Below are 13,268 nucleotides of genomic sequence, written 5' to 3'. Positions count from 1 at the left end.
TGATCAAAATAACAGAATTACTGAATCAGATACATTGCTTCCAGGCGAGTCTACCACTTTCCAAATGCACATCTGGTAGGATAATCCATCCGCATCTCATTCTACAGACCCTTTGGGGGGAAAAGTAAATGGATGTTTTTAGCAAATGCATACCACTGCAACATTAAAACACTCAGGCAACACACCTGATATAAAATCCCATCCATAAAATATGACGCAAAAGAGCCCCGAGAGTCGCTCTGATTGTCTCCTTGGCTATAAAACCACTCGAGATCTCCGCACAGGATGCATGCATACGTTTTAATATGCGAGCATGAGTGTGTGTATGTGTGCATTTGTTGTGTTGCCATGCCAACTTAGTGTGCGTGAGGGGTCACAGTGTTGGCGTGACCTTGTGTTGCCTATAAGCTGATAAGAGCCAAACAGAGGGGACGGCTATATGAATTCTAGTAATACTGCCCACCCCCCTCTCTCCCTCTCTCCCTCTCTCTCTCTGTCTCTCTCTCCACGTCCAGCAGCCTGCCTGCTTCCAGCCTGTCTGGTGCCAAGACTCAGATTTCAGAATTTCCTTCTACAAGCCACATTTAGAGCAGCCAGCGTACTGTGTGTGTGTGTGTGTGTGTGTGTGTGTGTGTGTGTGTGTGTGTGTGTGTGTGTGTGTGTGTGTGTGTGTGTGTGTGTGTGTGTGTGTGTGTGTGTGTGTGTGTGTGTGTGTGTGTGTGTGTGTGTGTGTGTGTGTGTGTGTGTGTGTGTGTGTGTGTGTGTGTGTGTGTGTGTGTGTGTGTGTGTGTGTGTGTGTGTGTGTGTGTGTGTGTGTGTGTGTGTGTGTGTGTGTGTGTGTGTGTGTGTGTGTGTGTGTGTGTGTGTGTGTGTGTGTGTGTGTGTATAACTTTCTCCTCTCACTGTCTGCCTCTCTGACCCCCACCACCCTGTTTTCAGCGAGCACTGTCCTTCTGGTGCCGCTCTTTGCCTTTTCTTCCTCTCTTTATCTACCTCTACCTCCAGTCCTTTGTTTTTTTTGTGGGACTTGACCTACGCCTCCAACCAGTGCAATACATGTCAACTAATATAAATGGTCATTTGTGCCCATGAGTAATAAACCCGATTAGACACACTAACATGCAGCACAGATTTATGTGTTCTCATGGCAGTAAAATCGCCACTGCTGAGAAGTTTGGAAATAGGGGGGGGGGGGAGGGGGTCCTGTCAGCTGGCCGTAGAGATGTTGTGACATAGTGTGATGGCATGGCAGGGGATGGAGTTGGGGGGTGAGGTGGAGCAGATGAAAGGGCTGAAACAGAAAGATGGTGGAAGAAAAGAATACTGATAAAAGACTGAGTTTCTGTCCCACACTCTCCCCCCCTGCCTGAAACGCCTCCATTGGACTCCTTTTTGTACTTCCGTAACATTGTGACATCACTATGTAACACTCGTTCCTCTATTGGCTAGCAGTCCAACACATTGTACGCACTAAGCTAAAGGGCGGGACATCTCTAAGCGGTGGACCAATCACAACAGAGCAGCCAGCTAACCAATCAGAGCAGACTGAGCTCTGGTTTCAGACAGAGGGTGAAAAGAGGTGCTGGGAGTATGAGCTTTTTGAACATTAAGCATGGAGACATGTCCCAGTAGAGGCACAAAATACAAATATGAACCTGAGAATGAGCATAATAGGGCCCCTTTAAAAGGTTTATTCTTCCCAACTTCATGCCTTGAAGTCCTTTGGGACAAACATGGTTATATACAGTAGAGGTCCATATATGGATGCATTGTGTTGCACTAACTTAATTGTACTATTGTTTCTAACTATCCACATATCTTTCTCTGTGCTGCTGTAGCTAATTTGGGCATCAGCCCATGTAATGTCTTTCTCTGGCATGTACATGCTTATGCACGTAAACACATGTCTGTAGGTACCCCACTAAGCAACAAAACGTGTAGCTTTACAGTCTTTGTGCCTGTGCGTGTGTTGTAAAGATATTTTCCATTGTTTATAGTTTAGATTAACGTTATCTATATTTATAGAAGCAGGAGACTGTGGCCAGAAACTATTTTTAAGTTACCATTTGTCTTAAGCATTTCTCCTTTCTCCTTTCAGAGGCAGAGGGGGTTCAAATAATGATGTGTGAGAGACACCAAGAGAAACTGGAATAATTAAATAGATAAATAAAAGTAAACGAGAGATAGCTCACCAAGATGCTAATATGTAAAGTTGTGGATCTAATCTTATTGACAGTCAGATGTCAGTGTGTTTATGTGTCTGTGCTAGTTTGTGTGTCTGTGCTAGTTTGTGTACTGCTGACAACAGGTTGGATGGATTTGTTCTTTCCTACGGTTTGGACCGTGTCATTGATATGTTGCAACATACAGTAAACTGGGAGTATTCAGACTAAGCAACATTTTCCACTCAGTCAGTCTTTTCACATTTTCTTTGAAGTGTTTCTAAGATTTCCCTCTGCACACAACTGTTATGAGCTGTTATGTGCATACTTGTGGCTGCTTTTTAGCTCAACACAAAAATCTGAGAAATTCTGCGATGCTGGAACCACCAGCTATATTTTTTTTACATTAAATCCCAGGTTTTTCCCATTGTGGCTTTTAGTCAATAATTGTCTAGACTGCGTATTTTATATGTAGTCCTTGTTTACATGTGACTCACTGTCTGGAGCTGTTTGTGTAAATAGGACGATACTACTAATAAAGTGAACGCTGCGTATGACTGTTTGCAGTTTGGGGGTGTTGATTGTTTGTCGGGCTGATGCAGTCTCACTGTATTTGATGTGGGATTGATCGGGGGCCAAACATGAAGCCTTTTGGTTGAGACTTTGGTCTCTAAGAACAACTGCTTCCTGTTTCCTGAACCTGGTAAAAGTGTAGGAAATTGTGTGGCATAGACTGTCTGTGATGTGTGTTGTTGTTTTGGATCTCTAGTCTTTTATCCAGATTATTCTCACAGTTGTAGGCCGTGCTTTGATACTACGCATGGTCATCATTCAAGTATTTTCAAAATAAAGTATAATTACCTGTCTATATAGTAGTATTAATTAGGGCTGTGCGATTATGGCAAAAATCATAATCACAATTATTTGGGTCAATAATTGATATCATGATTATTACAAACGATTATTCATTTACTTTGAAAACATCCATTTATTGAAAAAAATGTTTTGAACAGTATGTTTTGAACAGTTGATTACCCTGAACTTTAAGTATAATTCAACTGAAAAACCAATAAAAAAAATAATTAAAAAAAATAATAATTACATTTTTTTCTTTTTTTAATAAAAATAATAATCGTTTTATTAATCGAGATTAATATACGATTAATTGCACAGCCCTAGTATTAATTATAAGTGCCTGAGTCCTCTTTCCTGCGGCAGGATGGATTAGTCTTCTAAAGAATAGAAAAGTAAAAGGACAGATACAGCACATGTAATCTAACATTTTTCTTATTGATATGCCTCAGAGCTGTCTCACAGCTAGTGCAAACTGAACATTTACTCTTGCTAGTTCACATAAAAAAACATTCAAATAGTAAAATAGGGAAGCAGTCACAGAGAACACATTGGAATTTTCAATGGATGGTTTCTCTTTATTGTTTATCAAAAAAGACATGGTCAGCATTAAGAACAGTAGATTTGCAGCTACAATCATGGCCTCAACACAAAGTGAGAATATGACAATCAGCTTACTGTTTGGATAAATGTACTGAAATCCCATATTCTCTTTCTGATAAACTCTGTTTGACAATTAATATAATATAAATCTCTTTTCTTTTTGTATCATGATTGCCTTTCATCTTTCCCCGCAGTAGTAGGGGGCATGTCATTGGGAAATGACATCCCAATCTCACGTGTAGGAAGCTTTGAAAATACACACAGATCTGCACACAGTCACACACACCGTGTTATACTCTCCCTAATGTCGTCAGAGAGTGATGGGGCACCGTGCTGCCGACAGAAAAAAAGTTGTCTGTTCCATCTCAGGCAAATAACAATAAGCCCGGGGCCGGATTCCAATGGGCTTTCTCTTTGAAATGGGATACCGGCACACGCATTACAAATATATCTCTTGTTTTATCTTCCGGGCCAGGCCCATGGAAAAATTATTCCAAATACCTGCCGCGCTTTATCTGGAACCCTGGAATAGGTTAGGCCCAGCCGGGAACACGAGGATGTCTAAAATAAGGCCTCTATTACGGGATGGAGTGGAGATGGATGGGACGGAGCGGGAAGGGACGGGGATCGGGGGTATTTTAGGTGTATCGGCCCGTGAAAAAGGGCTTGTTGCGGGGGCTTGAAGCTGCTTTAAAGTCTACTATGTGGGCCGCCGTCAGCTGTTGTACAATCTGCATGTGTCCGGGGGGGGCTTGTGTGTGTGTGTGTGTGTGTGTGTGTGTGTGTGTGTGTGTGTGTGTGTGTATGCTCGTGTGGGCTCACACGTCCATAGCGGAGCGGGAGTATAAATAACATTTTTCCTACAGATGTTCTCACCTTGACAAATCTGTTCTTGGCCCGTGTGATACTTCTTGGCATATGGCATGATGGACCAACGTAACTCAAACTTTATTTACTTTCCTCAACCTCTCCCTGCCCCTTTTCAAACCATTGCACTTTAAGAACAACATTTACTTTTGCGGTATTTAACTGATGATGTTTTCCAGAGTGACTGATAATAAGCAAGCATTTCTCAAGGACACGTGGCTCAAGAGAAACATGTTGACTGCTGCAGGGCTTCAACCGATGGTCTTTTAATGAGAAGTATTTTAATTATTATGTTGAAAAAGGCCAAAATAAGTAACTGCTCCCTTTCAAATCAAATATGGTTATAATCATTTCCTCATTCTTTTAAAACATGTCTCAAAATTGTTATATAATTCATTACCTAATTACTCTCAGTTCACATCTGAACCGTTTTACTTTCAAGAAATGTTATCAAAATTGAATTGAGTGGGATTGTGGTGCTGGAATAACTGTACAGTATGTCCTGAAAGATTCTTTGATTATAGTCATACTGCAATGAAAAGATGAATCAGAGAAAATCAAGGCAAGAACAGAAGCTTAAGGGAGTGAGGGAAGGAGGCAGAAAATGTTTTGTTGATGGGAGGGAAATGAGCGGCAATAAGGAGATAAGAGGAAAGAGCAAAAGGCCAAGATAAAGAAGAAAGAACAGAGCCGAGAAGGAGAGGCAAAGAAATGATAAGAACTGAAACTCGTTCAGAAGATGCTTGGAGAGTATCAGAAGGAGAGAAAGGTGTTGAAAGTGAGTCCTTGAGGAATTCATTTATCTCTCTGCTTCTGTTTGGTGAGACCCGTCACGGAGTCTGTCTCCATCGCCTGGAGAGTCCTGCTGACATTTCCTTCAGCAGTCCAGCGTGTGTGAACGCCACGTACCAGACTCCCCCCCTAGAAAAACACGGTGATCTACATAGTTCCCATGGCAGAATGGAGAGGCCCAGCATAGTCGTCATACCATTCATGCCAAGACACCAGTGGCAAGAGATGCTGTTCCTTTGAAACAAATCAGAAAGACTTGACGTTACAGAGCAGCCCCAGCTTACTGTTACTGGGAACTGATAATGCCAACGTGATGGTCATCTGGGGGATCAGTGTCATTTATCACAATGCCATAGATCAGTTCTCAAAAAGGTGTTTGGATTGTCTTTCCAGGGGGTTGAAGACATCTCTTTAGGGTTAGGGTAATTGGGGATTTAACCCACAAAAGTAAATCAAGTAACCAACTCTAACCTTGACCTTTTTATGTATGTACCTGTGAAAGGGGGTCATAGGTTGGTGTTGCATTACTTAGCTTTAAGTTGTCCCAATCCAAAATGTTAGCTGAACACTTGGCGTTGATTATGTTTCATTCATTGATATGCATAACTGATATATAGTACCATGTGAGTCCTGTGAGGCCCTGATGTCTGGTTCAAACTATATTGACACATTCATCCCGAGATTCATCACACATGTTTTAGTGCTGTTTTTCAAGAGCCAGAATCTAAAATTGTTTCCTGTTGAGTATAAATGATGATCCTTTGATGTTATTGGATGGATTACCATTGATTTCCAGACCAAAATTAGCTCGAAGTGAGTCAATCAAGCAGCTGGCCTTCCTTCCTTTCATGTTCCTTTCCTTTATCCCTCCATCAATATACAGCATACATTCTTTTAGTAGGTTTCATTAGCAACATTTAATTAAAATAGGCAAGTCAGTGTTTGTTTTATGGAGATAAACTGGAAAGCTATAAAGACGGAAAGAGGACTGGCTTTTTCTGAACTTGAGTGTGAAGAGTGGAGTGCTATTCTCTAAATATGTTAACTCTTTGGATTCAAGAATTCAGCAAGCTTCACATGGTCATGTACTGTTTCAAATGTCATAGTCCGCTTTTTTATGACCAACAGTATCCCTCATGTCTCCTACCCTCCCATCTCTCCTTCAGGGCTGACTCTCCCAAGATGATGCAGCCCATGAGGGGGGACCAGGCCCACCAGCCGGCCCTGGCCCGCAAGTCGGGCAGCCTGTCCTCGCCAAACGCGGCTCGACGACTGTACCGCAACTTGTCTGGAAAGTTCCGTGTGGGCACCAACCCCCCTGCCCTGGAGGACAGTGTGGTGTCGGGACGGGGAGGAGACAAAGAGAGGCTGCGCAAAACCACCATAGTAAGAGACACAAGGGAAAAAAATAAGCCCGGGAATAATGTAGTCTAAAAATAGTCAGGGAAAACATATAGACTTGGTTAGTAAGAGAACCTAAGGTAGTGACATCATACACATTGTCAATGTAGACAGAAAATATATTTAGAAACGTTCTGTTTGTTGACCTGTCCATTGATACAAGCAGACATGCCCGACGTATCACAACATAAGCTTTTAACGCTATTCCATTTTTTTTCACTTTCTTTGTATCTCAGTTCCAGAGTAATGAAGCGTTGTTCGAGGCGGTGGAGCACCAGGAGCTGGACTTGGTTCAGCTGCTTCTGTCCCAGTACAGTCTGGAGGAGCTGGACCACAACACCCCAAACAGCGAGGGTCTCCTGCCCCTCGATATCGCTATCATGACCAACAATGTGCCCATGGCAAAGCTGCTACTGCGAGCTGGTGCCAAGGAGAGCCCCCACTGTGAGTAGAGGAACAAAACATAATAACTTTAACGCTAAAAAATCAATCAAAAGTATTTTCCATTGGAAAGTCTCTAGGGTAGATTCTGTGCTCATGGTTTGAAGAATACTCTGAACACTTCTTGCATCCTATTTGGTATTTAAGCATGTAGAAAATATACACACACTTTGCTATTATGCTCACTGTAATGGCAGTTGTGTGTTATTTGTTTTCATTTGACAGCAAAGCACACCCACTAGCTGGACTGTGTTCAAAGGGAGGTTATGAAAAGTTGCCAAAGCTACTATTAAGCCAAGTGCAGCCCCACAACAGCACAAAGATAAGGATCACATGAAATGTATTGTAGTAGCTCAATTCATCGTCCTTCTGGAGAAAGTATCTATGATAGGGTTACCACAACGTCTTTATACAAAGAGGAGCAATTTTCCTCTCGTGTATTCAGTCTCTTGTATTCAATCATATTTTTTCTTGTAAAATGTGACAGTTTGGCTGGCCAACAGGTGATTCATAGCTTAGCAAATGCTCCCTTGGCTTTGAGCTCGAAGCAGGTTGTTTTTCCCGATGATTGCGCCAATAAAATCTTGTGTGATATGTGGAAAAAGCCAGGTAGTTGACTTCTGCCAATCCTAGCTTTTATTCTTTGAAAGTTATGACGTGAGTGATAGCCAACACTACCTGTTATCATCATTTTCCAGTGTAGATTTCAATCTCAGAACTGATACCAGACGGAGTGTTTTTTGGGCTTCAACAGCCACATGATGGGAGTTAACGCTGTCAACGCCAAAGCAACCGTAGGTGTTGCACAAAGCACCATTTTTATAATGCACACCAGTATCACATTCATCCACAAAGTTCTGACCAACTCACACACTCTCTCTGTTTTGCACTGGCAGTGAAAACATATTAAACGTGAGATGAAGGGCTGGTAATCATGATGCAATATTAGTCATCTTCGTAAGCACTTTTCGCTGTCTGTGATCTGCTGAGCCTTCCTCTGTTAATGATTAGAACTCGCCAGTAAGGCTCCCAGGCTGTTTGTGTTTGTACTTGTGCGCACGGACACACACACAAACACACACACATATGAGCCAGACGTCTTATAAAGGTATCATAAAATTGAAAACACTTGAATGGAAAGTGATGTGTGTGTGTGTGTGTGTGTGTGTGTGTGTGTGTGTGTGTGTGTGTGTGTGTGTGTGTGTGTGTGTGTGTGTGTGTGTGTGTGTGTGTGTGTGTGTGTGTGTGTGTGTGTGTGTGTGTGTGTGTGTGTGTGTGTGTGTGTGTGTGTGTGTGTACAGAGGACTTAAAGAAAGAAATACAACAACAGCATTAAAGGAAAGTAAATGCCTCTATTTTTATAAGCATTTGCTAATCAAACTCCATCTGAGGAGAATCGACATCAAAGACTTTTCCTTGAGCTTTGACTGAAATTGAATCTGATGCTTATTGATATTGTCATACTTGACTTGAGTGTGTGGTTACCAGAGAGACATACTGTAGGCACACAAAGACAATCAAACTAAGTCATATTCACATTATAAATCTTGGTGGCGTTTAATAGGACAAAGGACCCTTTAATCCGCCTTATGTGAAATAAGGACAAATCAAGACACACGTACACACTTGTGACAGCATCTGGACCCGTTTCTAACCCTGGAAAGGCTGGAAATGTAAATCAAAATCTCCCTTTAGCAGTTGTTTCCATCCATCTAGGACAAGTCCAAGGAACCTCGGTAGTGATCCTAACTTAAGCCCTAACTGTAACCCCCGACCCCTCGCATTACCTGTTTTAAAAGTGACAAATGGCCTCTAACACACAAGTGGCTGAAGAGAACAACAAAACTGACACCCAGAAGAGACGCTGGGATTCAAAGAGAAGCTCTCAGTCGCTGAGGAGACACCGACAGAGCCGCAGAATTAAACACCCAGATGGACATTTTGACACGGAGCTTTAAACTTACTGTCAACAGTGGAATCTAACGCTCAACAGTGGAATCTACAATGAACAAACACAGACCACACAGACTAAACACAGACACACACCAGTCCCAAACACTCACAGAATGACCAGCCACCAAAGAAGAAGAACAGTATGCTACTGTCCTTTTTAACCTTAACAGCTTTATGTTACCGGTTCTATACTTTTATTTAAAGGGGCCCTATTATGCTCATTTTCAGATTCACATTTGTATCTAGTGTCTCTACTGTGACATGTCTCCATGCTTTAATGTTCAAACATCTCTTTATTTTTCTCATACTGCCTGTGCTGCAGCACCTCTTTTCACCCTCTGTCTGAAACCAGAGCCCAGTCTGCTCTGATTGGTTAGCTGGCTGGCTCTGTTGTGATTGGTCAACCGCTTAGAGTTGTCCCGCCCCTTAGCTCATAAAGTTCAATGTGTTGGAACGCTAGCCAATAGAAGCGCAAGTGTTACATAGTGATGTCACTAGGTTCTGAAAGTAAACAAAGGAGTCTAATAGAGGCGTTTCGGGGGGGGGGGGGAGGAGTGTGTGGGAGAGAAACTCCCTCTGGAGGGAACACAGGGATTTTAGCCGTTCAGACCATTTACATGCACAAACTCCTATATAACCCACCACAGGAAAGGGAACCCCCCCCCCCCCCCCCCCAAAAGCACAGTATGGCCTCGTTAAAAGTGCGCTGTCCATGTTGGTATTGCGATCTTTGATCATTTTTAAGCCATCACCGCACGGTCATGGTTTGAATATTTTAATTGGGTTCTGAATCGCATCTACTATAAAGTGTTTTTTAGCTGAAGTAAACATCATTGTTCACATTTTAGTAACACCCCTCCCTCTCACAGAAACACATTTCTCTGATGCAGGCTGCGTGAGGCTGCAGTATATGATATAAATAGATGAGTTAAACTGTTTTTTCCACAGGTTTAGCAGGAAAATACTTTTACAATGGCAGTTTAAAATGATGCCCATGCACGTTCCCACCATTTTGTGTTCCCTTATGACCGCAAACGAAGAATACTCCTCCCTCTCTTGCCCCTCTCACTTTCATTGCCACATTTTCTGTGTCATTTTCTATGTGATGTCATCTCTAAAGAGGGTCTGCTTAGTTAAATGAAGTTTATGGAGGAATCTGCCACAGCATTTTGGCAAACAAAGGCATTAAATAGAATCCCTGCTAAAGCAATTTCACTTGCTTTTGTGGGCCACTTTTTCAAGGCCACTGCACTTGATCAATTGAAACCATCACAATTTCAACTTCTCTAATTTAGCTGGGTAAATCATTTTTACAAGAACACATGTGTTGTTGCTGAAAAATTCCACATTATTGTAGTGATACTTGAAAAAGAAATGCTTTGTAATACTGAGAGAAAATAATTTCTCTATCGTCGGTTCACAGTATTTTCCATTTTCTCTTTGAATCTTGGTTTGGAAAAACAGTCCATTTAAAATTTATAGTGGAGCATTTCTCAGCTTTGAGCTTTTTTAACCAATTGTCTTTTTTATGTGTGAATATAAAAGAATGTTTCTGGATGTCAAAGTGGTTCTGAAATAATGGAGTGCCGACTTTACTTCTTCTTTTAACACAGTATGCACGCATTCACTTCTCTCTCCTCCTGTCTCTCTATGCCTAGTTGTGAGTCTGGAGGGCAGATCGGTGCATTTGGTGACGTTGGTGCAGGAGGCTGAGCAGCGGGTGTCGGAGCTCCAGGCTCAGGTCCGGAGCGAGGGTCCTTGTGAGCGGGAGGGGTCCGACCGCGAGAGGCAGCTGAAGGCCTGGGAGTGGAGGCTCAGGCTCTTCAGACGCATGCAGACGGGCTTCGAGCATGCTGGTAAGGCTTTTTTTATGGTTGAACAGTTGAGAGCAAAACCTGCCGCTCAGATCATACGAGCAGTCGTCTTTGGTTTGAATTTTTGCCCCCTTTTTTTCTGCTTGCATTCTGTCTGGGCCGAGTTAATGGCTTCCACACTGGAAAGCCTAGTGCACAAATCTCTCTGTGTGTGTGTGTGTGCGCGTGTGTGTGTGTGTGTGTGTGTGTGTGTGTGTGTGTGTGTGTGTGTGTGTGTGTGTGTGTGTGTGTGTGTGTGTGTGTGTGTGTGTGTGTGTGTGTGGTGTGTGTGTGTGTGTGTGTGTGTGTGTGTGTGTGTGTGTGTGTGTGTGTGTGTGTGTGTGTGTGTGTGTGTGTGTGTGTGTGTGTGCGCGCGTGTGTGTGTGTGTGTGTGTGTGTGTGTGTGTGTGTGTGTGCAAACATAACACGCCTGTATTCCTGCTTTAATTTTTTATAGGACTTTCATGACACGCTTAGTGGCAGTAGACAGCCACCCCCGAAAGCAGTCTCGCTCACACGCACACACACTCCTCCCTTCCACTAAAACCAATCTGCACTTTGATGCAAAAAAAATCAAACCCTTGTCAGTTGTTGTGTGGACTTGGATGAAAATCATTCATCGCTGACACCCTTGCTCCTCAGGTTTGCCTGGGTGAACATTCATTTGTGAAGATGATGGATCACATATTCCATAACTGAATGTAAATTGCTTCAATCTCACAAGCTCACTCTGCTTGACTTTTTAAACATTTAGATTAGGAACAGTGTAGTGTGCAACAGACCAGGAAGACCTAGCGCTTTTATTAAAGTTAGCTCCCAATTATATAGACTTGCACCATTATACACATTAAAGGATCTAAGTTGTGATCTTCTTTATTAACTTGCCATCTTTCTGTCTGTGTGCCCAGACCCTCCAGACGCACCCTGTGCAGTCCGTCTGTCTGTCAGCAGCAGCACCAGTCTACGGGTGGACTTCCAGGAGCCTCTCTGTGTCAACTCTGCTGTGGTTACCAAGTACAAAGGTCAGCCACTGTGCCTGAGCCACTGCTTCATTTAGACCCAACTACTTACATCTCAAAGTGTCACTAGAGAGTCTCAAGCATTTCTGAAATCTCTAATATGTGTCTTTTCTTATTTTTTGTGGTGTTTGTGTGTATTTGCAGTGAGCTGGAGCAGTGCTCCTTCATTGAGTCCTTTGCTGGGTGAGATGCTTGTTGAGGACACCACTCTGCTGCAGTGCAACATCACTGGACTCACTTCTGTAAGTTCTGCCAGAATTGTTGTCTTCACAATGAAAGGGTTAGAAGAACTTCATTTATTGTCTAATATCTGCTGCGTTCAAAGGCTGCTGCATAATACATTCAAGGCTTGTTTTGAACTCTTATCCATGTGTCTTCCTTGCCGACTACACCATTTTCACATGAACCTATTCCCTCTGCTCCCACCTCAATCAATGAGAACTGCCTGATAAAAAGGATACAATCATACATTATCTGGACAACACAAAGAACCACTGAGGTCCAGCTTCTCCAGCTGTTAGTGCTGACCGATAGAACATTTAGTAGCTATTCTTCCCCTGATATTATTTACATGTTGGCCTTGGTGACATTTGAAGGCATCTCCCAAGTGACTCTTCTTTCATTACATACATCAAACTCACCATCAATCCCAAATGATGATGGGGGGAGGGGGGGGGGGGTGAAAGACTTATGGTCCTGCATAAAAAGAAACAATTGGAAAACACAGTTTATTTCTTATTTGTTCAAAGTCCTGGCTGCTGACCATTCAAACGCAACAGTTGCAAAACAGCCTCTGAAATGATGGAAAGAGCAGCTTGGTAGCCTGCCACCTGATTTATGTTTGGCATTTTTAAGCGGGCATGTAGACAATTGGACGCTCCACTGGTTGTTTGTTATTGTGAGAGAACCCCCCCCCCCCCCCCCCCCTTTAAGACCCCTGCTGCCAGCCAAAGCTCACTCCTGTCACATGACAGGGGTCAAGGCGAGGTCAGGAAGTGTCGGCGGCTGCTTTGATTGATCTGGCTGAGAAAGGAGAGACAGAGGCCTGCTGTCTGCACACTGGGCACGGAGACAGACACAGCTTCCAGATAGACACACACACACACACACACACACACACACACACACACACACACACACACCGATAAGAAGACAGACAGTGACCTAGCAAGAGACAAACAGATGCACACACATACATATGTATATGGTTCCTTAACTGTCATGTGTCATGTCCTTACAGGGGACCTATTACTATGTCCAGGTGTCAGCCTACAACATGAAGGGTTGGGGGCCTCCACAAGTCTCCACCCCGTCCTGCGCTGCAC

The 13,268-nt window shown here is 43.1% G+C and overlaps 1 protein-coding gene across 1 annotated transcript in view; it reads left to right on the top strand.

The window, feature by feature from the left end:
* LOC117473409 (ankyrin repeat and fibronectin type-III domain-containing protein 1) overlaps positions 1-13,268 on the top strand; it is a 143,507-nt gene that overhangs the window by 116,398 nt on the left and 13,841 nt on the right. The window contains exons 7-12 of the mRNA XM_034118977.1: positions 6,443-6,662; positions 6,914-7,121; positions 10,730-10,927; positions 11,833-11,946; positions 12,088-12,185; positions 13,184-13,268. The exon at positions 13,184-13,268 is cut by the window's right edge and continues 6 nt beyond it. Of these exons, the coding sequence (XP_033974868.1) occupies positions 6,443-6,662; positions 6,914-7,121; positions 10,730-10,927; positions 11,833-11,946; positions 12,088-12,185; positions 13,184-13,268 (923 nt within the window). The remainder of the gene's footprint in view (positions 1-6,442; positions 6,663-6,913; positions 7,122-10,729; positions 10,928-11,832; positions 11,947-12,087; positions 12,186-13,183) is intronic.

The sequence above is a fragment of the Trematomus bernacchii genome, unplaced genomic scaffold (assembly GCF_902827165.1).
Source record: "Trematomus bernacchii unplaced genomic scaffold, fTreBer1.1, whole genome shotgun sequence".
NCBI lineage: Eukaryota > Metazoa > Chordata > Actinopteri > Perciformes > Nototheniidae > Trematomus > Trematomus bernacchii.
This window is presented reverse-complemented; position numbering and strand designations above follow the sequence as displayed.